General features: G+C 47.3%; 1 protein-coding gene across 1 annotated transcript; it reads left to right on the top strand.

Annotated features, from left to right (window-relative positions):
- The first annotated feature begins 30 nt into the window (after nucleotides 1-30).
- Nucleotides 31-27930, top strand: CCNK (cyclin K). The gene is made up of 11 exons (XM_066344463.1): nucleotides 31-109; nucleotides 12995-13243; nucleotides 13698-13779; nucleotides 15233-15364; nucleotides 19006-19111; nucleotides 19549-19606; nucleotides 20414-20583; nucleotides 20937-21211; nucleotides 21898-21931; nucleotides 24965-25036; nucleotides 25404-27930. Exons 2-11 carry the CDS (start codon nucleotides 13047-13049, stop codon nucleotides 26024-26026), a joined length of 1749 nt encoding a protein of 582 aa, XP_066200560.1. The 5' UTR covers nucleotides 31-109; nucleotides 12995-13046; the 3' UTR covers nucleotides 26027-27930.

Raw genomic sequence — 27930 nt, 5'->3', positions numbered from 1 at the left:
TATTCCATCGCCGACGCCGCGCTATGACGTAGTTCCCTCAGATCCCTGGTTCAAGATGGCCGTAGTCGGAGAGGAGAGACGTTGCTGAGGGGCTTGCCTGGGGCGAGAGGTGAGTGAACGACTGATCGCGGGCAGCGCCACCCACCTCCCGCCCCCCTAAAGGTTGGAGTAGGATATGGTCAACTGCCTCCATCCTCTGGTGGAGTTTTTCTTTCCGGACTCCGCCTCTCTCCGCTACTCCCCCGTGCTTCGTGAAGTTAGCGGGCGATGGCGGGGCTGCGGAAGAGGGTTTTGAGGTTCAGGAGCGGAGGAGGGAGGCCCGCACCGACTCTAGAACAGGTAGAGGCCCTCGCCGAGAGGGGCGGCCAGGTTTTGGGGACTTTCTAGTAGTTGGGGGGAAGGGGCAGTTGTCTCCACACGCGCGCGCGCTCGTAGCCTGACAAAGTCAGACTGCTCACATCTTTGCAAATTACTTGGCAGTATCTGGGTCCCAACCACAGTTAAGCCTGAGACTTTGATATCGGTCCACCTTTGGGTACTCCGACTCTGGACTCTGCTTGGGAATGGGGAAAAGGCAGTTTGGCGATGATTCGTTCTCGGCGAGACGTCGTTCTTACCCCTTCCTGGGTTGGGTTGGGTTGGTTTGGTTTGGTTTGTTACGTTACTAAAGGAACTGTTCTTTAGAAAATTGAGGTGTTAGTTTAAAGGTTCTCTAAAAGCTTTTAAGGTGTTACCAGCACCAAACAGGTCGGTTACGCTTCCTAAATTTGGATTGCCAGTTAAATGGAGCTTTCGCGTAATCATCTGAAGTTTAGGAACGACTTCTAAGAGCAATTACTTGAGGGTGGCCTTTTATGGTTAAGCCTGATATTTTAGGTAAGCTTGATAGTGTTTGCGTATCTCGCCCTAATCACTCTTTTGCAGGGGTCCCCAAACTTTTTACACAAGGGGCCAGTTCACTGCCCCTCAGACCGTTGAAGGGCCGCCACATACAGTGCTCCTCTCACTGACCACCAATGAAAGAGGTGCCCCTTCGGGAAGTGCGGCGGGGGCCGGATAAAGAGCCTCAGGGGGCCGCGGGCGGGCCGCGGGCTGTAGTTTGGGTTCGCCTGCTTTAGAGGTATCTTAACACAGTGTCTTACAGTTGTGGGCGCTCATTCAAGGTTTGTGTAAGTGGTGTAGAATGAAAGCTCCACCAGGAATTTTGTATCCTCAGCACCTAGAACTTTGCAGGACGTATAGTGAACTCTATATTGCTGAATGAAGAATGGATGGGTGATTGTAGTGGTGGTGTCAATAAATACTTGGTTAAGATTGTGTTTGTAGGATGCTTGCTCTTTCAATAATCTTTATTGTAAATGAAATACTGTAATTATTCAGGACTGTTTTATTTTTTTCTCCCAGTGACCACCACAGGTATCAGATTTTTTAGTTTATTTTCTATTGTGTCATTTTGGTTACATGTATTTTTCAAACATATGAGTTGACTTGTACATTGTACATGAGGACGTTCAACATTTATTTCATTTTTGCACCAACACGCAATAAAGAAACATTCTAATTACTAATACTGGAGACAAGATGAAATGCACCTGTCCTGGTCAGCAGGTCGAAGGACTAAAGCCCCGTCCCCAGCCTTACTCAGATATTTATTGTTGCAATAATATAAGGTTATAGTAATTAAGTATATAGCAAAATATGGAAGATATATAAAAATAATTAGGATATATTAAAAGCAATTAAGGAAATTAAAGTTATGTCGTCTGGATAGGAATTAATATAGTGTGTACAGTTATGATAAACAGACTCTGCCTTTCACACAGGGCTGTTAGTGTGTGTGTGAAGTTACATATAGATAAGAAGTGGCTTGATATCACAACTCTGGGTTGTCGTACAGGGGAGGCTTCCCTGGGAACATCTTAAAAGTGGCTTGGTGTAACATTTCAGTAAATTTAACATAGAAAGGGCTCCCTTTGAGGAACTCCCAAAAAGGTGGTTTGAAATGATAATCTTGTAAATTGACACCTGTTAGAATTGCTGTCTAAAAAAGGTACTAAAACTGAGGGGCCCCCTGCTGCGGTAGTCGCCCAGACTCCAACGGGAATGTGGACTGTCTCCACGCCGCTCTGAGCTCTGACCAAAGACAGCCAACAGGAACATGCCGACGGGGCCCATTTAAGCTGTACCCAGGCACGCCAAAAGGATTTGTGAGTAATAAGCTGCCTGCGTAATTCTTGCAACTAACTTGTGTGTCAGTCATGTCTTCCTCCGGTGGCAGTTGGTGTCAGCACCGATAAGTAGCATCCTCATAGCTGCCTCAAGAGTAGTCTGGAAGAGGCTGCCAGCCCTGCTGATAAGCAGGACTGTGCAGGGGAAGTCAAATCAGGAATTCCTGATCAACGTAGAGCTCGGGCTCTACTGGAACATTTAGAAACAAGTACAGGTATCTCAAGGAAGCTGAAAGAAGTTTTCAGGGACTGAAGTAAAGGACAGTGAACATGCTGACTCCTAGTCTCTGTTCTGAGAGCCTAAACATTTTTGGTAGCTAAATCTAATCCTGCTGTTTTGCTGTTTCCAGCATGGGGTCAGAGAGGCTGTTGGACTCTTGTCCGCTCAGGACTTAGGGCACCTCACTGACTCTAATTGTTACCCTAACTCTGCATGTTTTCACAGCATGTCCCCACAGAGATTCATACATTTTAAATGCCGTTTTTAAAAACTCGATGTTATAAGAAAAAAAAATGGTCATAGTTTTGGCCTACAAAATGAGCAACAGTCATGCACCGCGTAACTACCTTTTGTCAAGGATGGACTACATATATGAAGATGGTCCCTTAAGATTGTAAAGTTACTATTGCTAGTGACATTGTAGCTGTCATAGTGTCATGGCTCAAGATATTACTCGGGTTTGTGGTGAGGCTGGTGTAAACACACCAGCACAGCCAGTTGTGTAAAAAGTATGGCACGTACAGTTCTGTACAGTACATTATACTAGCTGATGATGATAAATGACAATGTTACTGGTTTATCTGTTTAGTATTATGGAGGCTAAAAAAAGTTAATGCTTTTCCCCTACCATCTTATAGCTGGGCCAGTAAATTAACAGAGACAGATTAACAGGAGAAAATCCAAACTTTCATACATGTACAGTATATGGAGAATTCACTCACATAGGCATGAAAAGTCCAAAGACAGTGAGGCAACATTGGATATATAAGACATTTTGAACAAAGGAGAAAAGGTGGGGACAATGTGTTAGATTTCAGAAGTGAAAGTGGGCAATTTACAGATTTTTGAGGATTGCAGGTGGCTAAGGAAAAGCTGAAAGTACGTGGCAGGCAGGAGAAGTTTTGCTGGGGGACTCAAAAACAATGGGACAGGGCGAGTATCTGACAGTCTCCTGCCTGAGCCCCCTATTTACCATATTCACTTCAGATTAGGCTAAGGCAGCACCCTGGGGCTCCTTCCGGAAGCAAGTGTTTCTGCCTGAATCTCTTGGGAAGGAAGGGGGGGGAGGACCGAGGTTCTTTCTTCAGTCTTGTTTCTTAAGAACCACCTTAAAATCAATATCCAAAAAAGGCAGCTTTGATACGACAAAACTTTGGTTCCCTTCAAATACTATGCTTTTTATCATTATTTTAGGGTATTATTTAGTAAAAAATAAAGTATGCTGTGTTAAAATGGCAGCAGCCTCATATATCTAATTTTAACTGCATCTCTTTATTTTTCTTCTTTTTAGCAAGAGAGACAGAAAGAGAAGGGACAGATAGGGACTGACAGGCAGGGAGAGATTTGAGAAGCATCAATTCTTTGTTGCAGCACCTTAGTTGTTCATTGATTGTTTTCTCATATGTGCTTTGATGGGGAGACGGGAAGGGGGGGCGGGGGGGGGGGACTTCAGCTGAGCCAGTGACCTTTGGGTTTAAGGCAGCATTGTGGGGTTTCAAACCTGGGTCCTCTGTGTCCGAGGCCCATGGTGGACAAACTCATTAGTCAACAGAGCCAAATAATCAACAGTACAACGATTGAAATTTCTTTTCAAATTTTTTAAACTTAAACTATATAGGTAGGTACATTCCTTATCGAAGTAGCACCTGCACATGGTATTTTGTGGAAGAGCCACACTCAAGGAGCCAAAGAGCTGCATGTGGCTCACGAGCCGCAGTTTGCCAACCAGGGTCCCTAGGCTAACACTCTATCCACTGCGCCACCGCCTGGTTGGGCTTAACTGTATCTCTTAATTGAATCAGTTTCCTCCATTGAATTGTGTCTCTTGATTACGTCTTTTCTCTTGTGCTTGATTTAATCTGTGTTTTGTACAGAACATGCTACATATAGGCTTACAACCTAGGTATAGTGGGCTACCACCTAGGTTTATTTAAGTGCACAGTGTGATGTTTGCTTGGTGACGATATCTTCTAATGACACGTTTCTCAGAACATACTCCCATCCTTAAGTAGCCCATGACTATAGTTCATTTCAAGAGATTATGTTTGAAAGCAGTGAGTTCACTGCGTATCTAAGAGGAAGAAAAATGTTTTCTGTTTTTCTTCTCTAAAACTGAGGAAGGTCAAACAAAATCAAGAGGAGTTAAGTTTAGGGTAATCAAGGAGATTGTGAAGAATATCCAATTGGATTAAATCTCATTTAAGGGTATGTATATGTGCTCTGATAAATTCTATGCCAGAGAGCTTACGAATATGACTATAAAATCATTGTCACCCTAAAAGTGCAGTTTATGGTAGAAAACAAGAGTCTGATAAACGTCTCAGTTCTTACAGAGTGGTTAGCTGGCTCTCAGATGCTAGATATTATTAATAAACTATTTTAGAATCTTGTTGGAAGAGCAAAAAGAGAGTTTGTGAGTACTTGGGAATGGAGAGCTGGTTCCTTCAAATCTGAAGAGTTTCAGTTTAGAAAAAGCTAAACTAAATGTGTCTTTTGTTACAAGTTTATTTGATTAGTGCTGATTGGGGGATGAGTTCATTTAGATTTCTTAGAATACTGAACATAATAATCTCTTCCTATCCTAGCTACACAAGTAAGTGTACACTGGGTGAGATCTAATTAGATGGGTTTACATCCATTCAAGTTACCAACCCTAGAATGTTGGTTGATGAATCCATGTCAGCCTGAATAAAGAGAGGTCTTTAGGGCTAAGCTACAGGTCTCTGGTCTTGTTCTTATTCTGATTAGCACTTTTTTATTACCAACTTTAAATATATAAGAGGCATGCTTCTCAAATTAATAAATACACTCAAAACTTGTAGTTAGCTAGCATGTTAGATGACACTCAGGATTCAAAGAGTTCTTAAAGGCTAAAACAATAGGCCCAAACTAACAAGCTATAGATTTACCAGTAATGATTACATTTACAAAATCCCTGTTGTCCGTGTTTGGGATGAGATGGGCCTAACTTGACAGAAAGGGTTCCAGAGTGTATGTAATGTTATGCTCACAGAAGCAAAGTGGTGTCCACATTGAGGAAAGGCAGTGTATTAGTCTAATGACAAACTTTGGCTCTGACATTTACTAGAGGTATGAATTAGACAAGTTGCTTCATGTCTCATTAGGTCCATTTTCTCAGTGGTAAATTGTGAGGATAAGAAAACATAGCTTGGGCCCTGGCCGGTTGGCTCAGCGGTAGAGCGTCGGCCTAGCGTGTGGAGGACCCGGGTTCGATTCCCGGCCAGGGCACACAGGAGAAGCGCCCATTTGCTTCTCCACCCCTCCGCCGCGCTTTCCTCTCTGTCTCTCTCTTCCCCTCCCGCAGCCAAGGCTCCATTGGAGCAAAGATGGCCCGGGCGCTGGGGATGGCTCCTTGGCCTCTGCCCCAGGCGCTAGAGTGGCTCTGGTCACAATATGGCGATGCCCAGGATGGGCAGAGCATCGCCCCCTGGGGGGCAGAGCGTCGCCCCTGGTGGGTGTGCCGGGTGGATCCCGGTCGGGCGCATGCGGGAGTCTGACTGTCTCTCCCTGTTTCCAGCTTCAGAAAAATGCAAAAAGAAAAAAGAAAAAAAAAAAAGAAAACATAGCTTGCAGGCACGCTGCAACTCAGTGGTCACTCAGTGGACATGTTGAATGTTAGTAACCTCTCATCCCTCATGCCCTGTGCCTATCATAAACAGAGTATTGTTTTCCATTTTAAATGCTAATATTAAGGTGGGATCTTGAATCACTAAAAACCATGTCCAGCCTGACCAGGCAGTGGCGCAGTGGATACCGCATCGGCCTGGGACGCCGAGGACCCAGGTTTGAAACCTCGAGTTTACCGGCCTGAGCACGGGCAGTCAGCTTGAGCATGGATGGGATCATAGCTGTCACTCAGAGATCGCTGGCTTGAAGGCCAAGGTCTCTGGCTTGAGCAAGGGGTCAGTGGCTCGGCTGGATCCTCCCTCCCACCCCCATCAGGGCACATAAGAGAAAGTAATCAATGAATGGCTAGGGTGTTGCAACTGTGAGTTGATGCTTCTCATCTCTCTCCTGTCTGTCTCTCTCTTGCTAAAAATAAAAAACCATTTTCCCTAAAATGGGATACATGTTTGTTTGCCCTGGAGAAGAAAAGGGAATGTAAAAACCATGTTCACACATTTGAAAGGCAGTAATCAATAGATAAGGGAGAGGTATTTTCAAGGCACTAAGGGGGAGCTACAGAGAGTTGTTGACAGGTTTTATTCACTTGTTATCCTGTGCCATCTATGTACCAGACCTAGTGAATGATCAGAACAGATCAAAACCAATGTAAAATTAATACAAGAATTAATGTGAACACAAGTTATTACTACTTAGCAATGCCATAGGCGACTTTATAAACGGTTACGGTCCCATTAATGAAAGTGACCAAATACTACTGTTTAGAGGGAATTTCTGTACTATATGAAAAAAAATAAGTAATGACCTTGATAATTGTTTACAACTTATAAGTATCCATAACTGTAAGTGTTAAAAAATGAATTTAATCTTTCATCATGTAAAATTAAACTTCTAAGGCACATTCTTGAAAGATGTTGCTGCTTGTTTATGGAGAGATTTACAGATCTCAGTCTTTCACAGTAATCATGAACTGCTAATGAGAAAATTTCTGACTCTAGGGTCCTGTGAAAAAATAATTGGAGTGTAGTGGGGAATGAGGTTATGGAACTGAGACAAGGACTTTTTCAGGGGGGTGGGTGATGTAAACCAGTGGTCCCCAACCCCCGGGCCGCAGACTGGTACCGGTCCGTGGACCATTGGTACCGGTCCACAGAGAAAGAATAAATAACTTACATTATTTCCGTTTTATTTATATTTAACTCTGAGCAATGTTTTATTTTTTAAAAATGACCAGATTCCCTCTGTTCCATCCGTCTAAGACTCACTCTTGACGCTTTTCTCGGTCACATGATACATTTATCCGTCCTACCCTAAAGGCTGGTCCGTGAAAATATTTTCTGACATTAAACCGGTCCGTGGCCCAGAAAAGGTTGAGGACCACTGATGTAGAGGACTGTTTCTATTCTCTGTGCGTTTATTCTCACCATGTGCCCTGGACGACAGGCACCTACGCTAGTTTATCAGCTTGGGCTTGGTCAATGACTGCTAGGAGAACGTGCGTGGACGCATCTGTGGTTTGTCCGCTGTGGACTGGGGTTCTTTTCCACCTGTTTGATCCCTGCTCGGTTATTCCTCACCCTTTCTCCACTCTGCCCCTTTCCTCTCAACAGATGCCTTGCCCTCTGTTTCCAGGAGAAAAGGGAGATATTCTTCTGAGTATCTTCCTCAAAATTCTTCCCCTTCTGTCTCAGAGAAAGAGCTTCCTTTTTAAGGCTAACGTTTTCATGATGCTTTTTATTTCCTTTTGACCAGCTCACCCCTCAGAGGCTTGTTCAGCCACCTCTAGGGCTCACTCCCTCTGGCTACAGACATCTTTCATTCTCCTTTATGCTGAAAAAGAAGAACCTGTTTCATACCGTTCATTCCTTAAGCAGCCCTTGTAGTCTTCTTTCTGCCCCACTGCACGTCCAAAAGGGTTCTACTTACATGTATGTATGCATCTGCTTTATTAAGATACAAGTCACACCTGACCAGTGGTGGCGCAGTAGATAAAGTGTCGGCCTGGGACCCTGAGATCCCAGGTTTAAGCCCCGAGGTTGCTGGCTTGAGCTGGGCTCATCTGGCTTCAGCATAGGTTCACCAGCTTGAGCACAAGGTCGCTGGCTTGAGCATGGGATCAGTGATATGACCCCGTGGTTGCTGACTTGAAGCCCAAGGTTTCTAGCTTGAGCAAGGGGTCACTAGCTCAGCTAGAGTCCCATCAAGACACATACAAGAAGCAATGAGTGAATAACTAAAGTGGCACAATTGCAAATTGATGATTCTCATCTCTCTGTTTCTCTGTCTGTCTCCGTTTTGCACACTAAAAAAAAAAAAAAAAGGTTACAATTCACATATCAAATGGGCAAATTACCCACTTAAAGTGTACAGGTCAGGGATTTTTAGTATATTCAGTTGTGCATGACCATCATTACAATCAATTTTCAATGTTTCTAATAACGAGTCACCAATTCTAGTAACCTTTCCTTAATTCCTTGTCCCTAATTTTTCTTTAGGATTTGTCACAAGTTCTCCAGAGTTCCGTCCCCAGACCTCTTCTCTCAGTCACCACCTCCATCTCTCACCATGACTTTAGTTGTCAGTTCTATATAGGTAAATCCCAAGTAGATGTTTTCTTTGCAGATTTCAACAGGCCTGTTTAACTGATGACTATTTCCATACAAGTGTCTTACAAGTTCTTCAAACCTGATATTTATAGAACCAAATTCTTCTTTTTCTCCCCCATCACAACCAACACTTTCTCTTCCCCATTTTCCTTTTTAGTATTGCCCTTCTCTGTCAGTCAAGCAAACTTGAAATCATTTCTTGCCATTCTGTGTCTCTCCCTGTCTCTCCGGCTACCATTGTGTGGAGACAGGCCCTCCCAAGGCGTTCCTTGAACAGCTTCTGTAGTCTCCTAGCTGGTCTTCCTTGAGCGGATCTCTAAACAGTCGCTCCTCTCACTGCCCCTTCCCTTCCAATGCTTAGTATTTTTCATGGCACCTGCCAGTTTCTGACAAATTTGAACATACTTGTTTGTTTTTGTCTCTACCATGAGATGCTTCTGGTGGGACAAAGACCTTGCCTTTCTTGTTCCCTGCTATGTCCCTGAGGCCTGGCTAGTAGTAAATAAATGCTCAGTGAATATTTGAATCCGTAAGTACCATATACAAAGAACCTTAGAGCAGGCTCCCGACCTGTGAACAGATTACAAATATGCAGAGGTGCTCGTTGCTGCAGCCAGCTGGCCAGCTGCCTTCTGCTCCACAAGAACATACACAAGTGCTTATTGCTGTTACTATTCAGAAACCAGAAATGGCAAATGTCCATCCACGGTGGAATGGATAGATGAGCTGTATATATTCGTAGACTAGAGTACTTACTGTACAGAGGAGTTGCACTCTTGGCATATCGGACCACCAGGTAAAGTCTTGTGGTGAGTTATTTTGTGCACTGTAGGATGCTCAGCAACACTCTACATTAACTCCTACGTGCCAACAGCAGACCCCAAATATGAGAACCGAAAATGTCTCCTGACATTTCCAAATGTTGCCGCAAGGGGGCAAATTTCACCCTGGTTGAAAACCACTGCTCTACAATAATGACAGTGAATGAATATTGCTTTATGCATCAAGTGTGAGCCCCACGAACGTAATTTTGAGCAAAAGAAACCAGTCGTAAAGGAGGGATATTGAGTCATGCCGTAATCCTTCTGAAGCTAACGCCTCAGCTGAAGAGTAAAGACATTCTCCTTTGTAATCACAGTATCATTGTTACCCTTAAGAAAATTAACAGTAATTCTCTCAATTGCCCCTAATATGCAGTCCATATTAGAAATTTCTCTGATTATTTAAATGTTTATAGCTTTTTTAAAGACCAGAATCCAAGCAAGGTTCACACACTGAATTTGATTGTTGTGCCTCTGTTTGTTTTACATCCTTCCATCTTTGTTTTTTCATAACATCGATATTTTTGAAGAAACTAGGTCAGTTGTTTTACAGAGTGTCATACTTTCTGCATGTGACTGATAATTTCCTTGTGCCATTTAACTTGTTCTTCTTCCCCCCGTATTTACTCTAAGCTGGTCGAAAGGCTTGGGGTGTAGGTTAAGCTGTGGGGTGAGAACACGACGTAGGTGGGCGCGATGCGCTTCATGGCACATCACGTCAAGAGGCACAGGATGGCAGGTTTCACCTCATTAGCAAGGCCGAGTTTGATCATGCCTGTGAAAGTAACGGCGTTTTCACAGTAATTATTACTAGTGCTAGCGAAGTGAAATTATTTTTTTAATAGTAGTACAAACTTGTGGATTGTCTATTCACTTTCTTATAATCAATCATAGTTATTTTTCATTTGAATATTCAGATTCCCTGAATTTGTCCAGAGGAAGTCCATCAGATAAGCTTCCATTAGTCTGAGCACACTCCAGGCAGGCCCCCACCCCAGTCAGGAATTAGATCTGACTCTTTGAGGGGTAATGACATTGAAATCTAAGGTGTGGGCGCTGGATGTGCTCCTGATTATAGGAGCGTTGTTGCTTTAGGGACTTAAAATGGACAGAGCTGGGAGGTGTGTGTGTGTGTGTAAATATACACATATATAACCATTTGTTTTTATAGTTTCCAATTAACATTTTTAATTATGGATTTTTTCTTAGTTTTTTTATTTTATGCGTATGTATATTTGTTGCCTTTGCACTGAAAATCTGGATTCCTGATAATGTTAAGATCAATATATTTGCTTAACCCTGCAATATACAAAAAATAGCTTGAGCCTGACCAGGCGGTGGCGCAGTGGATAGAGCATCAGACTGGGATGCGGAATACCCAGGTTCGAGACCCCGAGGTTGCCAGTTTGACCGCAGGCTCATCTGGTTTGAGCAAAAGCTCACCAGCTTGAGCCCAAGGTCACTGGCTTGAGCAAGGGGTTATTCGGTCTGCTGAAGGCCCGCGGTCAAGAGAAGGCAATCAATGAACAATTAAGGTGTTGCAATGCGCAATGAAAAACTAATGATTGATGCTTCTCATCTCTCCGTTCCTGTCTGTCTGTCCCTGTCTATCCCTCTCTCTGACTCTCTGTCTCTGTAAAAAAAAAATAGCTTGACAATTATAGCATTAATGCTACTAGCAACAGTGCGTTGCTGAAGAAGCTTAAGGTTTCTTTGCAATTCTCTTTGTTGTCAGATTATCTCTTGCTAAGGGTAGACCAAGATCAGATATTACTCAAAAAGATTTTCTGTGTTTATGTTGCCTATTTGGTGTACACTGAATTTGAGTTTTAGGATTTTTTTTTTTAATGAAGGTCATAAATATGTCAAATATTCACATGACTCAAAAGTCAAAGTTACAAAAGGACTCGGGAGTCAACCTGGAAGAGGTCCTAGCAGTGGTTATAGCTGAAGCAGTTTGAGCCACAAAATAATGATAGGATTGGATTATAGCTCAGAATAAACCAAACACCAGTGAGTCCACTAATACAAATGAATGATTGAATAAGTGAATACATGGAGGAGAAGGAACAAAACTTTCTTACAAAAGAATTGCGGATACTGTGGAAGAAGGGAAGGAAACAAAATCAGCACTAGAACACCGCAGCGGTAATGGTGCGGGCAAGCTCCAGAGGGGAGTGCTAGCAGGAGTGGGTGGAACCGTGAGGAGAGACAGGCCTTTGGGCACTGCTTGCATTGCCAAACATTTCCCCCCAAGATGATGACTGCTTGCTAGTTTTAACACTTGTCCACACATTTTTGCTGCCTCTTATTCCGGGAGGTGAAGCTTCCTTTACTTACCCTGGAGTATAGGCTGGACCTTCGGAATAGAAAAAGGAGAAGGAAAAAGTAGTAACTTGCACTGAGAACCCTCTATGCCCGTCTTAAGCAGATGCTCATGGTTAACACCAGCATTGAGAAGGCGAACGTTCTGATAGCACCTGTGCCCCGATGCCGTGTGATGAGAAGGGCTCCTCACCTCAGCTTTCTTCTTCCTGGGGAAACATCAGACAAGCCTGAATCGAAGACATTTTAACCTGCTAGCATTTACCAGAACTGGCAAGGTCATGAAAAATAAAGCAAAGACTGGGAAACTGGTACATATTAGAAGGTGCTAAGGAAATATTAACACCTAAATGCCATGTAGTATCATGGTTTAGATCCTGAGACAGAGAAGGGATTTTTGGAAGAACTCAAATGGAGTCAAGGCTATAGTTTATTTAATAACACACCAAAAGTAGTGTCTTAGTTTACATCAGTGTACCATGGTTATATAAGATGTTAACATTAATAGGAGCTAGGTGAGAAGTATACAGAAATTCTCTGTACTCTACTTTTTTTTTTTTTTGTAAATCTACAGTTATTTTAAAGTAAGGTTTTTAAAAAAGTCACAGTTACAGAAAAAGATGTGTTCAGTCTTTTTCTCAGTGTTTCCATCTTGTTCTTCCCCAGACCCTATTGGTAGCCATTATTTTTATTAGTTTAAAAAACACACACAGAAGTCTACTCTTATTTCCCCCTTACCTGACACTAACTTCCTGAGCACACTCTGCCTCTGGCTGGTCCTGCACCATCTCCGCACCGGGACTGAGAGCTCTTTGCACTTTGGAATAGCTGTGTGGTAGCTACGCCGTTGTGTTCATGCCAGTGCCTTATTGATCGATGGACATTTGGGTTGTTTACAGTTTTTTCTATTATCTTGTGCGGATGTGGTTTTATACTTGTGATGGTATTTTCAGAATCGATTCCGGAAAGTAAGCTTGTTGTAATAAAGCACAGTGCTAATGATTATGTAACTTTGTTAGGTATCACCAGATTCCCTCTGTGAGGGTCATTCCGGGTGTCCTGCTGGCAGTCTGTGAGATCGCCTGCTTCTCCTTGGCCTTGCCAGCAGGATATATAGTGAAACTTTGCTGCTGCTTCTCTCTCTCTTAGGAGTCTAACATTTTCAAAGAATCTTTTGAAAAGAACAAGTCTACTTCAATAAATGAAGGAGAACAAAGAAAACTCAAGCCCTTCAGTAGCGTCAGCCAACCTGGACCACACGAAACCATGTTGGTACTGGGATAAGAAAGACTTGGCTCATACACCCTCTCAACTTGAAGGACTCGACCCAGCCACGGAGGCCCGCTACCGCCGAGAGGGGGCTCGCTTCATCTTTGATGTGGGCACACGTTTGGGACTGTATCCTTACCTCTTGGGAATCTGTTGTCGATAGGCTCCGTACCACCATGGACAGTTATTTAGATACTGTAGACAAAATGTATAGTAATAGCTCTGTTCTGAAGTGGCTCTTGAGTCCCTTGTTGTCTAAATGTTCTTTCTGATTTTCTTGGATCTTGACGGGTTTTCTGTTTTCCGCTTTTCGTTTAACTGTGCAGACTTAGCCATTGGGTGAGTGGCCCCCGGGAGGAAAACACACTGAGATGGTCCTAAAGGACAGTAAGGCCAGACCGTGTTACTGGCGGGCGTCCCTGGCTCGGTGCTGTGCCGGAATTCTGGGGCCCGCCTCCCGTCCACCCGCTTTGCCGTCTGCGGTGTTGGCCACTGCTGCTGTTTCTGTTCTTTGTCTTTTTCCGCATTTAACTAAGAACATAGCCTATGAAAATTTGGCTAAAGTCCTTAACTGGGACAACAGACATTATGATACCCTGGCAACTGGAATAATTTATTTTCATCGCTTCTATATGTTTCATTCCTTCAAGCAATTCCCAAGATATGTAAGTATTTGAGCTATACTGTAATTCTCTATCACAGGTAATTATTCCCATACAGTTTAGTGGACTGGTATGATCTCTATTTCTAGAGAATGTTTATTTTCACATAGTATGTGCTATCTAGAAACAAAATCATACTTGAGCTTTTTTTAAAATTAACCATATTCAGATTTTTTTTTTTTTTTAGGGTAACATGGCCCAGCCATATGGCACTTTGTGTGAAAGTTTACTTCCCTTTCACCTTTGCCAGTATAAATTTGGGCTTAAAATTGAGACTCAACAAAGGCCAAGAAGGAATAGAAATGTTTTAGGCCGTTGCTCCTTCAGTGGCTCCCGAAACGAGCACCGTGCCTCCTGCTCTGTGGGTGTTGCAGAGGGGACCCTGCCTCGGTGGCTCAGTCCAGGACAGGTGGCGCAGTGTGTACAGGACACGGTAGGGTGGGAGGCCACAGGAGCGGTGCAGAAGGAAGGCCGCAGTGTTCGAGGAAGAGACTAATTCCATCGTGGGGGATCAGGGAACATGCTAGGGGAAGGTGCCGGCAGTAGTTAAGCCCTGACTTGAAGTCGGCCTGAGACGTGCCGAGCTGGGGCAGCAGTGGCCCGCAGAAAGTAGCCGGACAGAGACGTGGAGGAAGCGTGCAGGGAGTGTCGGCCCTGCCAGGAGGGCTGCTTGGCAGGAGTGGAATGGGGGGCCCTGGGCGGGAGGGCGGACTGGGTCAGACCGAGGCGAGTGTTGAGTTCCAGACCAGGGCATTTGACTTGAGTAGAGAAACTGAAGCGGTCGAAGGGTTTCATAAAGACGGTAATAGAATTAGACTTAACAGGAAGACCATTTATTGAGGGTTCTTCCTTTTGCCGAGATTTTACTTAGCTTTGTAACACAAGTTCTAGAGGAAGGGAAGGGGATTAGAATCAGCGTCGTACCCCTGGCCCAGGGTCTGCCGTCTAGTGATCAGATTCTGTGGAGGGGGACATGCAGGAGAGATGGGCGCAAACGGGAAAGCTGAAGACGGAGCAGGGAGGCCACCTCCGTGGCGTGGGGCAGGGCTCGGACCCTGCAGCTGAAGGGAATGGCAGGACAGCGCAGCGGGGCGCTCGCTGGTGAAGGGCTGGGACCCACGGAGCGTGCGTTGCATGTGCCCTCTCTCTGCAGCCAAGCTCCGTCCAGGGAGGCGTCAGTGGCAGCGTGGGAAGAAAATTTGTGTCTGTGCTCTCTTCCCTTCTGACATCTACTTTGTTTAGATGATGTGCTTCAGAAAATTAAATTTGAAATAATTTATGAAGCCAAGTTGGGGGGAGAGTGACGTTTCCTTTGAGCTTTTAGGGTCTCCGAGTCCCTGAGAATGAGAAAGGGCGAGGTAGGAGGAGAGGGACCAGTTTGTTGTGAAGGCCAGAGGCCTTGTGTTCCGTGTGAGCTTTGATAACAGGATCTCAGCAGCTCTTGTCTTCCTTTTAGGTAACAGGAGCTTGTTGTCTCTTTCTGGCCGGGAAAGTAGAAGAGACGCCCAAAAAATGTAAAGATATCATCAAAACAGCTCGTAGTTTATTAAATGACGTACAGTTTGGCCAGTTTGGAGATGACCCAAAGGTAAGTCCAGGGGCAGCATTAAAATAGAGGTCCTTGCCTGCCCAGGCGGTGGCGCAGTGGATAGAGCATCGGACTGGGATGTGGAGGACCCAGGTTCGAGACCCTGAGGTTACCAGCTTGAGCGCGGGTTCATCTGGTTTGAGCAAAAAGCCCACCAGCTTGGACCCAAGGTCGCTGGCAAGGGGTTACTCGGTCTGCTGAGGGCCCGCGGTCAAGGCACATATGAGAAAGCAATCAATGAACAACTAAGGTGTCGCAATGAAAAACTGATGATTGATGCTTCTTATCTCTCTCTGTTCCTGTCTGTCTGTCCATATCTGTCCCTCTCTCTGACTCTCTCTCTCTGTCTCTGGAAAAAAAAAAATAGAGGTCCTTGTGTTAACAGTGGCATGGCTCCTGTATCTTCCGGGCCCCAGGCCCTAGGCCCTAAGGAGACCAATGCAGGAGGGACTTTTCTTGATTCTGTAAGAGAGGAAGGATGATTTGTAGCTACACTTGGGTAGCGCTGGCTAATGTGCCAGGTCATGTTCACACAATAGCACATTGAATTGACATGAGCAAGGTCCTCGCACAGCCATCTGCGCTCCTAGACTCAGAAGCAATGGGCTGCTTTGGTTCAGGGGTGAAGGCAGGTTCTGGCAGATGGAAGGTACCGATACCATGTGTTACATGTGCGTGCATGGACATCGGCTGTGTCTTTTGCTTCCCAAGAAGCGTGGAAGGCATTAACATCTGCAGCTATTTTCAGACATCCAGGGGTTGATCTTGGTTGGACCACCCATCCTATCCTTTCCCCACGACCCCTGCTCATGTCAGGGAATGATGTTAAAGTAATTGTATAGATGCTTTTGTTATGTTCTAAAAGGACCACTTTCAGAGACCAGTGGCAACTGTGCCACCCCCAATCTTGTCAGGTTCCCCCATTGTAACCCTTATAGTACCTGTTAAGTATGCTTCATAGTGTTTATCACAGCTCATTATTAGATTTTAATCTCATAGTCACACAGAGAACTTTCCTCTTAACTGTAAGACCTGTGAGCGCAAAGCCCGTGTCCGTTTTGTCTGGTGCCCAGTAGAGTGCTGGACAGAGTAGGCATTCAGTAGGTGCTTATTGAATGATGGACAAACTGATGTTGTGGGAGAAGCTCAAAATCACCATTAAAGTGAGGCTGACCAACCCAAAGTTCAGCACTGGTCACCATCCTGTGTTTCCTGACCAGCTGTTGCCGCCCTCCATAGCTACCCTGTCTCTGCCAAGCAGTATTTATATGTGTCCATAAGGGGAGGGTGTGTGTGAGAGAGTTTTCCTCCTTGCTTTCAGGAGTTAGCAGAGGCCCAGAACACTTTTGCATATACTGTGGTTAACAGTACATAAATTCATTCACCTGTTTGTAAAAATGTGGCCCTGTTAGGAACTCTTACTAACAATGATCAGAAATGCACTTTTAGAAAAGTAACGTGGCCACGAGATGTCCTCAGTGCCTGTGCACACCTGATTTCTACAGAGCAGAAGCGTGGGCAGGCCGCGGGCACCGGGGTCAGCACGCGTGTGTTGTCCCAGGTGCTATTGGAGAAGTCCCATCTCACTTTCTGCCTCCACCCACTGTACCATCAAGTCAGGAAACCGGGACCCCGGTCGGGCATGGAGGGGTCGGAGTTCTGCAGCTCTCCTGTCCCGGCCAGAAGACAGAAAGGGGAGTGGCCCTGCCCGTCAGACCGCAGCTCCAGGGCCCAGCCTGGCCCGAGTGGGCACGGGGGTCTTGAACCTGCTGCGGCTCTGTCTGTGCAGTCTCCCCGGACGAGATCGGGTGAGGGCCGCAGGCGAGGACCCGGGTCTGGAGCAGCAGACACTGTGTGGAGGGCGTGTTCCTTGGTGCAGAGGAGAAAGGGGCAGTTTGGGGGAGGCAGTACAAGCAAGTAGGAAAACTGGTCATGAGTCATGTGAACTGGTTGGCCTTATTTAGCTTTGCTCTGACTGTGTGGTCCCCCTTCCTCATTATATTAATTTCTCATGTATTCTGCAAATACTGTATTTGTTCCAGCCCCTGTGTTAGATACTAGATGTAAAACTGGTGGCAAAACAAATATAGCCTTTTTCCTCGTGGATTTTACATGAGCCGGGAAGAGGTTTGAATCAAGTGTTTGTCTAACTACCCAAGTATGAGCTGTGATACATGCTGTAAGGTTGGGTAAGGGTGCAATGCGACATTGAACCTGGACCCAGACAAGGCCCCCAGACAGGTACAGGCTGAGGGAAAATTCCCTGAGGACTGGTGTATGCACACAGACCTGAAATTACCCCTTTAATTGAGTATTTGAGACATAAAGGGAGGCCAGGCCTAGGGCCATGTTGTAGTGCCCTGAGTGCAACCTTGTCAATGATTGGCACACTTGATAGAGGATTATGTTGAAACTTCTGGGAAACAGGTGGTGACAGAAATGGTGAAGAACAGTGTGAGCAGGATTCTTTTATACATTGTGAACGTTTCCCAGATTTTAGAAAGCATTTGTGAGAGAATGCTCGGGAAAGGAGGGCAGAAAAGTCTTCATCCTGCCGTGCCGTTTGGAATAATAAGTCAAGACAGTGGTCCGTGTGCTCTGAGAAGCAGCACCACACTTCCCAGTGAAGGCTGCTACCTGCCTGTCTGCCCTTCCCGGAGGTACTGGGTCGTGCAGCTGTTTGGGAGATCTGCGAGCCCCCTTTCTTCTGATGCGAACAAGTGACTCATCCACCCGCACAGGGTGTCGTGTGTGGCCCACGTTGTCTGTAAGTGCTAGGTCGGCTGCACAGGAGTAAAAAGCTGAATTCAAGGAACACTTGTTTATGGATGTTAACTAGAGAAAGTGTAATAAAAGAGGAGACTCCATGTACAATAATACATCAGTAAAATAAAATATCCAGGAATATACCTTACAGAAGTTTGTGGGAGCTCTGGTCAGATAGCTCGGTGGGTTAGAGCATTGTCCCAATACGCAAAGGTTGAGGGTTCGATCCCCAGTCAGGGCACGTGCAGGTACAGATCGGTGTTTCTGTCTGTCTCTCTTTCTCTCCTCCCTGCCTCGTCCTCTCAAATCAATAAGTAAATTTTAAAAAGTAAAAAGTTATATATATTTTTTTTTGTGGAAACTGTGTAATGTAGAGAGGAGATACTTTAAAGCTTGTAAAAGACTGAAAAGATTTTAACTTCTGATGGAAATATTCGGCATTGTTAAAAATGTCCATTTCCCTAAATTGTTCTATGAACTCAGGTAGTTCCCAATCAGAACATGAATATGAATAGCTTTTATTTTTTCTAGAATGATAATATTAAAATTTGGAGGGAAATGCAAAACCAAGAAACTTTTTGAACTACAGTGTAGTTCAAGTAAATTAAAGAGTAAAGGTCTGCTTTGTAAAGGGGGATTCATGTATTGAATCTGTGTTTCCAGTATTTTTTTAATTAGCTCTGGTTATTTCATTACCTTAATTTTAGTTCTCTCCAGAATTTATCCTGGAGCCTGAGTGGGATAGAGGGTAAAAGGAACAAAAAATAGTTGTTCAAGTAGAACTTGGAAAGGAAATAGGTGGGAAAGCTCACTGTCCGTGCTGTTTGAGACCTGTAGTTAAAACTGCATCACCACACTTGTTACTTTATTTTTAGGAAGAAGTGATGGTTCTGGAGAGAATCTTACTGCAGACCATAAAGTTTGATTTACAGGTAGAACATCCGTACCAGTTCCTACTCAAATATGCAAAACAACTCAAAGGTAAGAAAAAGTTACAGAATTCGGAAACCAAGTCTTTATAATCGTTGATGGCGCCGAGGTTATGCTTCTCAAAAAAGACGGCAGGAAATGCGCATGCGCCGTACGCACCGGGCCGCAGTTTGCCGGACATTTCAGCAGCGTGGCCATTAATACTATTTCCTTCTGTGTGTGAACAGATTTTGTCACCCAGGTGCCAAGTGTGTGACACAGGAAAATGAGTCAGAATTTTTTTAAATAGCCTAATAAAGGCAGCCTTGGAGCCAGGTGGCTCTCCCGTAAACGGTGGCTCTCAGCCTGGGTCACACAGAGAGGCCCATTGCTTGCTCTGCTGTGTGTAGGGACTGGGCTGAGGGGACACTGGGCTCTATGGAAGCGCTTGCTGCTGCTTGTGCTGCTGCCTTTCTGTTACTGCTGATTGACCTCTTTCCCATTTCCAGGTGATAAAAACAAGATCCAAAAGTTGGTTCAGATGGCATGGACATTTGTAAATGACAGGTACATATGTTCAAATGTTGATTTAATTATAGTGTTTTTAAATACACAGGGACTTTACACGCCATTTTATCCAAACCCCTTACCTTGTATCAGGGAGACTGCCTGGACCCAGCTGGAAGAGCCATTTAGGGGCAGGGCAGGGCTGAGGTTCGGGTGCTGGTTCTCTGCTCCCAGCAGAAGGAACGCCCTGCCGTGTCATGGTGACGTGGGTGCTGAAATCTTTTCACCAGTTTGAAGCATAAGTCCAAAACAGTACAGAGAATTTTGACAATCAATTCTTAGAACCCATTTGGTTCTGCAAAAAAACACAACCATTTGGTGTTCTGGTTTTAGAGCCTTGATAGTCTGTCTACAGCAGTGTTTTTCAACTGCCGGTCCGTGCACTTGCGCCGGTCCACCAGAAACTTCGAGCCGGCCCGCGAGAGAGGGTCTAAAGCCCAGGAACCTAGCGTGGGACAGCATGCCTGTGAGTGGGTTGTCGTTTGAAGAAACATTTCAGTGGCTAGGATTTCAACAGTTTGAAGGACATAGATCATTTTCATTTATATTTCATGGCATGACAATTTTTGAATATGCTGGAATTTTTCTGATTCTTTAAGGAACAAATCAGTTACTAAGGCTAAAGTAATTGATTTTGATTACTTTCAGAGGACTAGAAATTTCTTGAATACATGTATAGTACTTGATTTGATTGTGTTTAGAGAATAAGCAAATCGACATTTAGATGCAGCCTCTAGTTCCATGCATCGAGTTAATCACAGGTGTTTTCTCATCCAAGCTGAGTCACCTCTTTTTCTTGTGACCCAGCCTCTGCACGACCCTGTCACTGCAGTGGGAACCAGAGATCATCGCAGTGGCAGTGATGTACCTTGCAGGACGTTTGTGCAAATTTGAAATACAAGAATGGACCTCCAAGCCCATGTATCGGAGATGGTGGGAGCAGTTCGTGCAGGATGTCCCTGTGGATGTTCTGGAAGGTGCCGGGCGTGCGAGCTTCTGGGAGGGTGGTCCCTGTGTGGTGGTGCTGCCCCGAGGACAGGGGTCCCGCAGACAGACTTTCCCAATAGGCCTGTGTAAACTCTTCTTCAGGAGCGCCCTGGGTTACGTTCTCAAATGGGATGTCCACTCTGTCCACACCCACAGTTGGTGACCTGAATACACCCACCAGTGCTGGGCACAGCAGGGGTGGGTGAATTGCAAGCACGGTTCCCACATGGTGGTCTGTGTGGGGGCATCGTGGTCCAAAGGAAAATGGGCTGATTTTTTTTCTAGGTAAAATTGTATTTAAGATACCAGTTTGTGGTAAATGCAATTGTTACCTATCACCTAGACATCTGCCACCAAATCCTGGACCTGTACTCACAAGGAAAACAACAGATGCCTCATCACACGCCCCATCAGCTGCAGCAACCCCCACTGCCCCAGTCTACACCACAAGTGCCGCCAGTGCCGCCGTCGCAGCCGGCTCAGGGCTCCGAGCCGCCGCCGCCCCAGCAGAAGGACTCACAGACGTCCGCCCAGCTGCCCCCGCCGCCACAGCAGGCCCAGCAGCCCAAGAAACCGTCCCCACAGCCCAGTCCTCCCCGCCAGGTGAAGCGAGCCACGGTGAGTGGCCGGCCTTCCAGGGGCAGTGCCCCACCAGAGTGCGTCCTATTGCTGAGGGGTCAGAGCACCAGAAGCAGGGGTGACACACCGACCTTGTGTCAGACTGTATGTCCGTGGGGAGCCTGAATCTGAGGTCAGAGGAGAGGCGCTGTCCTCCCACTGCCACTGCCTGTGTCGTCTCCGACAGGGCCCTGACACCTGCCATGGTGTCATTTCTGCCACTGCCCTGCTGGCGTGGGTGTCTCCAGTTCCCTCCGGCTCTGTAGCGTTCGGGTCTTTAAGTGACAGTGTTTGTAGAAGTTTCTCCCCATGGTCGTGCCAGCCCAGCAGGGAAGCCATTTGATGTTCCTCAGGCCCCAGAGGAAGCAGGGCAGGATAAGCACGTCAGGAAGTCTGCCCATCAGAGCTAGGGCAGTGCGCTCAGGGCAGTGTGCTCAGGGCCTGAAACTCCGTGCTGCTCAGAACAGAGACAAGGTGGCGTTTCCATCTGATACGAAAAGGGAAGAGGAAGGAAGCAGAAACAGCGCCCTGCCCGTGGCGTGTGCCCCGCCCGTGGCGTGTGCCCTGCAGGGTAGGCCCGCGTGGAATGTTGTCTGAGGCCGCGTCTGTGGTGTCATTCAGTGCCTGGATTGTCTGTTCTTCTCTGTTCCCAGGGTCTGGGTTAATTGTTTTCTCTTTTGTAACAGGTGGTTTCTCCCAAAGAAGAAAACAAAGCAACAGGTAATTTACTGTTCTGTTCTAACATTCTGTTTCTTAGTTTTGTGTCTGCTTATCAAAACTTTATATTCTTAGTCAACATTGTTTCCTTTCAAATGATATCGTCCTTAAAATTGAACCTTAGAGCCCATCACGAAAGTGCATTGTTGTCTTTGTTTATCCCAACTCTGTTTTTAGGTTGTATTCTGATAAAAGGTATTAGTAACAGTGTACCAAGTCACATGACAAAATGTCACTGTGCATGTAGAAGATGTGTTGTAGGAATATTTGTTTGTAGAGATTAGTGAAGAGAGTTAGGGCCCTGGGTGCCCCTGGCCTGAACTCCGGGCGGCAGGATGGGACCCAGAGAGCCACCACGCGGCCCTTTCAGGTTCCTTTTATATATACTCTGTGTACAGTAGATCCCGAAATTGCGTACCCCTTTGAGTAGTATGGACATTCTTGTACATCCTCATGCCTCCTGACCAGAGTACGATCGATTTATTTTTAAAATGTGTAAGGCAATGTTAAAAAAAAAAAAGGCAAATGTATGTACTTCTTGTTTCCATAATTGGTTATCAAACAAACATGATTTCAAGTTAATAAAAGTGTAACTAGGCCCTGGCCGGTTGGCTCAGCGGTAGAGCGTCGGCCTAGCGTGCGGAGGACCCGGGTTCGATTCCCGGCCAGGGCACACAGGAGAAGCGCCCATTTGCTTCTCCACCCCTCCGCCGCACTTTCCTCTCTGTCTCTCTCTTCCCCTCCCGCAGCCAAGGCTCCATTGGAGCAAAGATGGCCCGGGCGCTGGGGATGGCTCTGTGGCCTCTGCCCCAGGCGCTAGAGTGGCTCTGGTCGCAATATGGCGACGCCCAGGATGGGCAGAGCATCGTCCCCTGGTGGGCGTGCCGGGTGGATCCCGGTCGGGCGCATGCGGGAGTCTGTCTGACTGTCTCTCCCCGTTTCCAGCTTCAGAAAAATGAAAAAAAAAAAAAAAAGTGTAACTGGAACTAACTTCATTTTTTGAAAAGAAAAGTCACTTCCTGGGGTCAGCAAGCATGAAAAAACTCACTAAAAGAGTTACACCCTTTCTGTATTGGAAGCAAAGGGAAGAGTGAGCACAGTGGGGCAAACCCCAGAAGAGAGGTGAGGCCTCGCCTGTGTCCTGGGCCCCGCTGTGAGCTCCGGGGGCGTGGCTGTTTGCTGTGGTTCCGTTGCTCAGTCCCACGCAGGACCTCAGTGCGCTGTTCACGGAGCTGCTGTAGAAGTCTTCAAGTTACAGTAAAGCTACCTATTTTCGGGATCTTTAGGGTTGTAATTTCAGCACTGGTGAATGTTTTTAGCTCTGAGTGGACAAGCAGTAGGAGTGAGACCCGAGAGTGGGAGCACACCTGCCACGGAAAGGACACAGCTGAGCCCGTGCGCAGCCTCTGCAGGGAGGCGGGCACAGCCGAGGCGCCCTGCAGGGGCGGGGCTGAGGGCGGGGCCTGTCCTCGAGGGGCCTCCAGTGAACCACGCTGGGTCTTCCTGGACAGGAGGAGCCAAAAGGGTGTTCCTTTTGGTAGGAATGACGTGTGACTGGAGGTTCGAGACAGCGCCTAGCTCCCTGGAGGAGCAGGGATTCAGCAGAGGCAGTGGGAGCCTGGCAAAGCCTGGTCCTTTCAGAGTTCCCTGGCCCTGGTCACAGCTCGGGTGGCTGGGAACAGGGAGGGGCCGGCCGGCTTCCACGCATGACCTGGTGAGGGCAGAGGTAGAGGGGCCACGGGCCAGGAAGGGAGGTCAGGCACAACCTGCAGGTGGGGTCCTGCCTGAGGTACAGAACAGGCCACTAGCTCTAGAGCCGCCGAGTGCTAGCAGCATGGCGGACTCCACTGGCCCGGTACTCAGTGCAAAATACCAGGTTTCTGAGAGTTGGTAAAAGAGAACATAAAAAATGTGATTAGTAAGTTTTTATGTTGCTTCTACATTGGAGTTACTGAATTTTTATGTATCAGGTTAAGTACTAGCATAAATGTTACCTCTTCGGAATGTGGTTACATACTAAAAAGTGAAAGCTGTGTGTGGCTCTTCTGTTTCTGCTGGCTAACAGCTTGGCTGGCCGCGGGCAGGAGGCTGGGGGGCGTGCCCAGGTGGGATACCAGTCAGGAGGTGGAGGGGAGGTTGCTGGCCAGCAGCTGGCTCTAGGTAGGGGTGGGACTCGAAGGGCAGGCCCCCGGCTTGGGAGGATGGAGGCAAGAGGCAGATTCATCCGCCGGGACAGAGGGCCTCTGGTCTCTGAGAAGGTGATCAGGAAAGACATGCCTGGACCTTGAATCAGCCCGTTTCTGAGACAGGAAAGTGGGCAGCAGCACCATAGCAGGTTTGGGTCAGCGGTGTGCAAGCCTGGGGAGAGTGAGTTTCAAGAAGAAAGGGCTAGACCATACAAACAAGAAGGTTGAGTTTGTTTTTGATCGTGTGCGCCCACACACTGTCTTTGTAAACGGAAGATGCCTGTCTGGGCGGCTCAGCATTGTCACTGTGGATGCTGGCCACATGCACCTGCTCGGCCCTGGAGGGTGGGCTGTGTCCTCTGCCCTGGTGGCCCCAACACCTTGGCTTTAAGGTCACTCACCTGCAGTTCTCTACGGTGCCAGTAACGTGCTGTTTCTGATGGGCGGCCAACTGGGAGCAAATATTTGTGAGAGAGAAAATAAAAAGGTTGTCGTTTCCCATGAGCATCGGGGGCCTTTTTTGTGCTCTGTGTGTTAGTAGGGACTCCGGGAGGTCAGAGGTGCTCTCTCTGCTGCTTTCAGGTCATTGGAAGGACTCCTCTTATGGGAAAGGGGATAGAGAATTTGTTTTCTTTTGGGGGGGGCAGAGGAGGTTGTATTTGTTTTGTTTTAAAGGGATTAGTAATCAATGATTTGGCTGAGGCCTTCTTCAAATTCCCTTAAAGCTTTATTCTTATCTGCTCTTTATCCCCAAAGAAATTGCTTACCAGTCCTTTTCTGTTTTTTGCTATACATGCTTGTTCACATGAAGCAATGTGAGTGCTTTTTTTTATCCTCTTTTTCTTCGTAGAACCACAACCACCTAAGATCCCCAAGCTTGAGACCACCCACCCACCACTGCCTCCAGCCCACCCACCACCAGGTCAGTGCCTCGGGCCGTCTTTTCTCCCGCTGCTCTGAAGGCAGGCGGAGGAGGTCCTGGGGAGCATTTCTAGAAGGGAAACTTGATATTCAAAAGGTCCAAAGACAGTAGTGACCATGGGTCTTTCAGAAAACTTTGTCACAATCAGGTATTTTGAGGATGTGGTTAGTTCTGGGTACATTTCAGCACTCACATCCAGAGCTGCCCAGTGTGAGGGAGACAGCACCCTGTCTGTGAGCACTCACATCTGGGCAGGGTGCCGTGCGGGGCTCCTGCCCGGGCTGTCTGTGACCACTCCTGTACCACCAGCCCTGGCCCTGCAGGCGGCGGCCCAGGACTGCGCACCAACTGTTCTCTTCCCCTGCAGAACGGAAGCCACCCCTCTCGGCTGCCTTAGGGGAGGCTGAGCCACCAGGCCCTGTGGACGCCAGTGACCTCCCCAAAGTCCAGATTCCTCCTCCGGCCCACCCGGCCCCCGTGCACCAGCCACCGCCGCTGCCACACCGGCCACCACCGCCACCCTCCAACTACATAACCGGGATGTCCACCACCAGCTCCTACATGTCCGGGGAGGGCTACCAGAGCCTCCAGTCCATGATGAAGACGGAGGGCCCCTCCTATGGCGCCCTGCCCCCCGCCTATGGCCCACCAGCTCACCTGCCCTACCACCCCCACGTCTACCCCCCCAACCCACCCCCACCACCAGTGCCCCCTCCCCCAGCCTCCTTCCCCCCACCTGCCATCCCACCTCCCACTCCTGGCTACCCTCCCCCTCCACCTACCTACAATCCCAACTTCCCACCCCCACCCCCACGCCTGCCCCCCACCCATGCCGTCCCACCTCACCCTCCTCCAGGCCTGGGCCTGCCCCCAGCTAGCTACCCGCCTCCATCTGTCCCCCCAGGAGGACAGCCCCCCGTGCCCCCTCCTATCCCCCCACCTGGCATGCCTCCTGTTGGGGGGCTGGGCCGCGCAGCCTGGATGAGATAACCTGACGCCTTTTCCCCCATGTTTTTCTTTTAAGTTTTTCTATTCAACTTGAAGAGCAGTTGAAGGCAGTGAGCAGCAGGGTACCTTGTATAGTGCTAGGCAGGTGCAGGATGGGGAGACGCGGACCAGGCCCGAGAGGTGGGCCCAGGGGCAGTGGGGACAGCAGTGTTGGGTGCAGGCAGGGCCGCGCCTTTTGCCGCCGAGCTGTGCGCTGGTATCAGCTCTCCTGTCGCCTGAGAGCCCTGCACTGGGCGACTACACTAGTGAGAATGTTAACCGGCCATATTGGCTCAGTCAATAGCTTCCTTAAGAAGTGCGTTTCCTTCTAGAAATCAGTGCCTATTTTTCCTGGACTCTCCATTTTAAGTAGTCCAGTTCCAGCTGAAGTCAGGCTGTTGTCATTGCTCTCATCCTGTGATGTCCCCCCATGACACCCAGTCAGAGGAACCACTTTTTGATTTAGAGGTATTTGTGTCCTTTGTGCTAGTTACTTTGAAGGGGTGCCTGGCTGGATGGCTCTTTCCTTGGTCCTCCAGGAAGAAGGGGAGGACTGTACTTGGAAAGTAATGTATGTTTACATCGCTCTGCAGATTCCTGTACATAGAGATATATTTTTTAAGTGTGAATGTAACAACATACTGTGAATTCCATCTTGGTTACAAATGAGACTCCTTCAGTCAGTTATCCAAATAAAAAGCAGCTCTGAACCCGTTATCTGTCACTGGCTGGATGGGGTTCGGGGCACAGCAGCCCCAGAGTGGGCAGCACCCGCACGGGCAGGAAGAACCGAGTTCTGACCCAGCTTGGAGCTGCTGCGTGTTCCTGAGGCACAGGTCCCTGGGCTAGGGGAGGGTTTGAATTGGAAATCCTTTCCCTTTCTGGCCTTTGCTGGGCAGAGGCCCAGTAGCAGTTAGTGGTTTGCACCACCCACACCGTGGGGGGTGGCTCTCTGCCTAGCGACAGCCCCCCTCTGAAATGCCCCCAGGGGCCGCGCCCTCCGCCAGGCAACCCAGCCACCCAAAACAAGTACTGCGCATCCACCATGGAGGCTTACAAAGAGCCTTTATTTATCTAGCGCAAAGTATACACTGTCACAATCTTCTGTTACCTTTTACTAAAATAGTTCAAGTCAATGTTTTTACCACACTATCAAAAAAGTTCTATTTTTCTTTCCCCAAATCAAAGTGGTTCAATAGAAGGTAAACCACGCCTGAGCCGGAGGGGCTGGCCCCAGTTCTCAGGGGGTCACGTCCTACAGAAAATAGAGCGCGGCTACAGTCCGGGGACAGGAACCAGACGTTCCGGCCGTTCCAGAAAGCACCGATTCTTCCAGGTTATGAAAAATATACACCTCTACCGCTCTGCAGTCATGCATTGTTTCTTTAAAAAAAATCAGTAGTATTTTGTTTCCTCTCAAATTTTCAAGAAAAAAAAAATGAAAGGTCACTTTTTCTTTCAACACTGATGTGTAGCTAATCACTTCTGGGTAAAAATGCACCCCCCAAACGCTCTGCAGACTGTGACCCCAGGATGGCCGGGGCCACCTGGGCTGAGGCTGGAAGGGTAGGCTCCATCACAGTGGGACATGAAGCCACAGTGCCAGGCATCACCAGTGACTTCAGGGTCTAGAAACAAAGGATTTGGAAGGGAAAAGGGACCTTTATGAAAGGACACCAAGTTCAGCAACACCCCCACCCGCCATGAGCTGTTAGAGCCAAGGCTCCAGAGGGGCAGAAGGTCACCCAGTGTCACTACACACTCTCCCATTAGCGGCAGAGCCAGGCCTCCCCTGAGCTGGCCCCTGCGCTGAGGCCCTCTGGGTCCCCCCACCCCTGTGAGCTCTCTCCCCTGCAGCTGTAAACTGGACCCCATGTGGGGTCAGGCAGAGCTACCGCTGGTTTTCT

The sequence above is a fragment of the Saccopteryx leptura genome, chromosome 6, assembly GCF_036850995.1.
Source record: "Saccopteryx leptura isolate mSacLep1 chromosome 6, mSacLep1_pri_phased_curated, whole genome shotgun sequence".
NCBI classification, from domain to species: Eukaryota; Metazoa; Chordata; class Mammalia; order Chiroptera; family Emballonuridae; genus Saccopteryx; species Saccopteryx leptura.
This window is presented reverse-complemented; position numbering and strand designations above follow the sequence as displayed.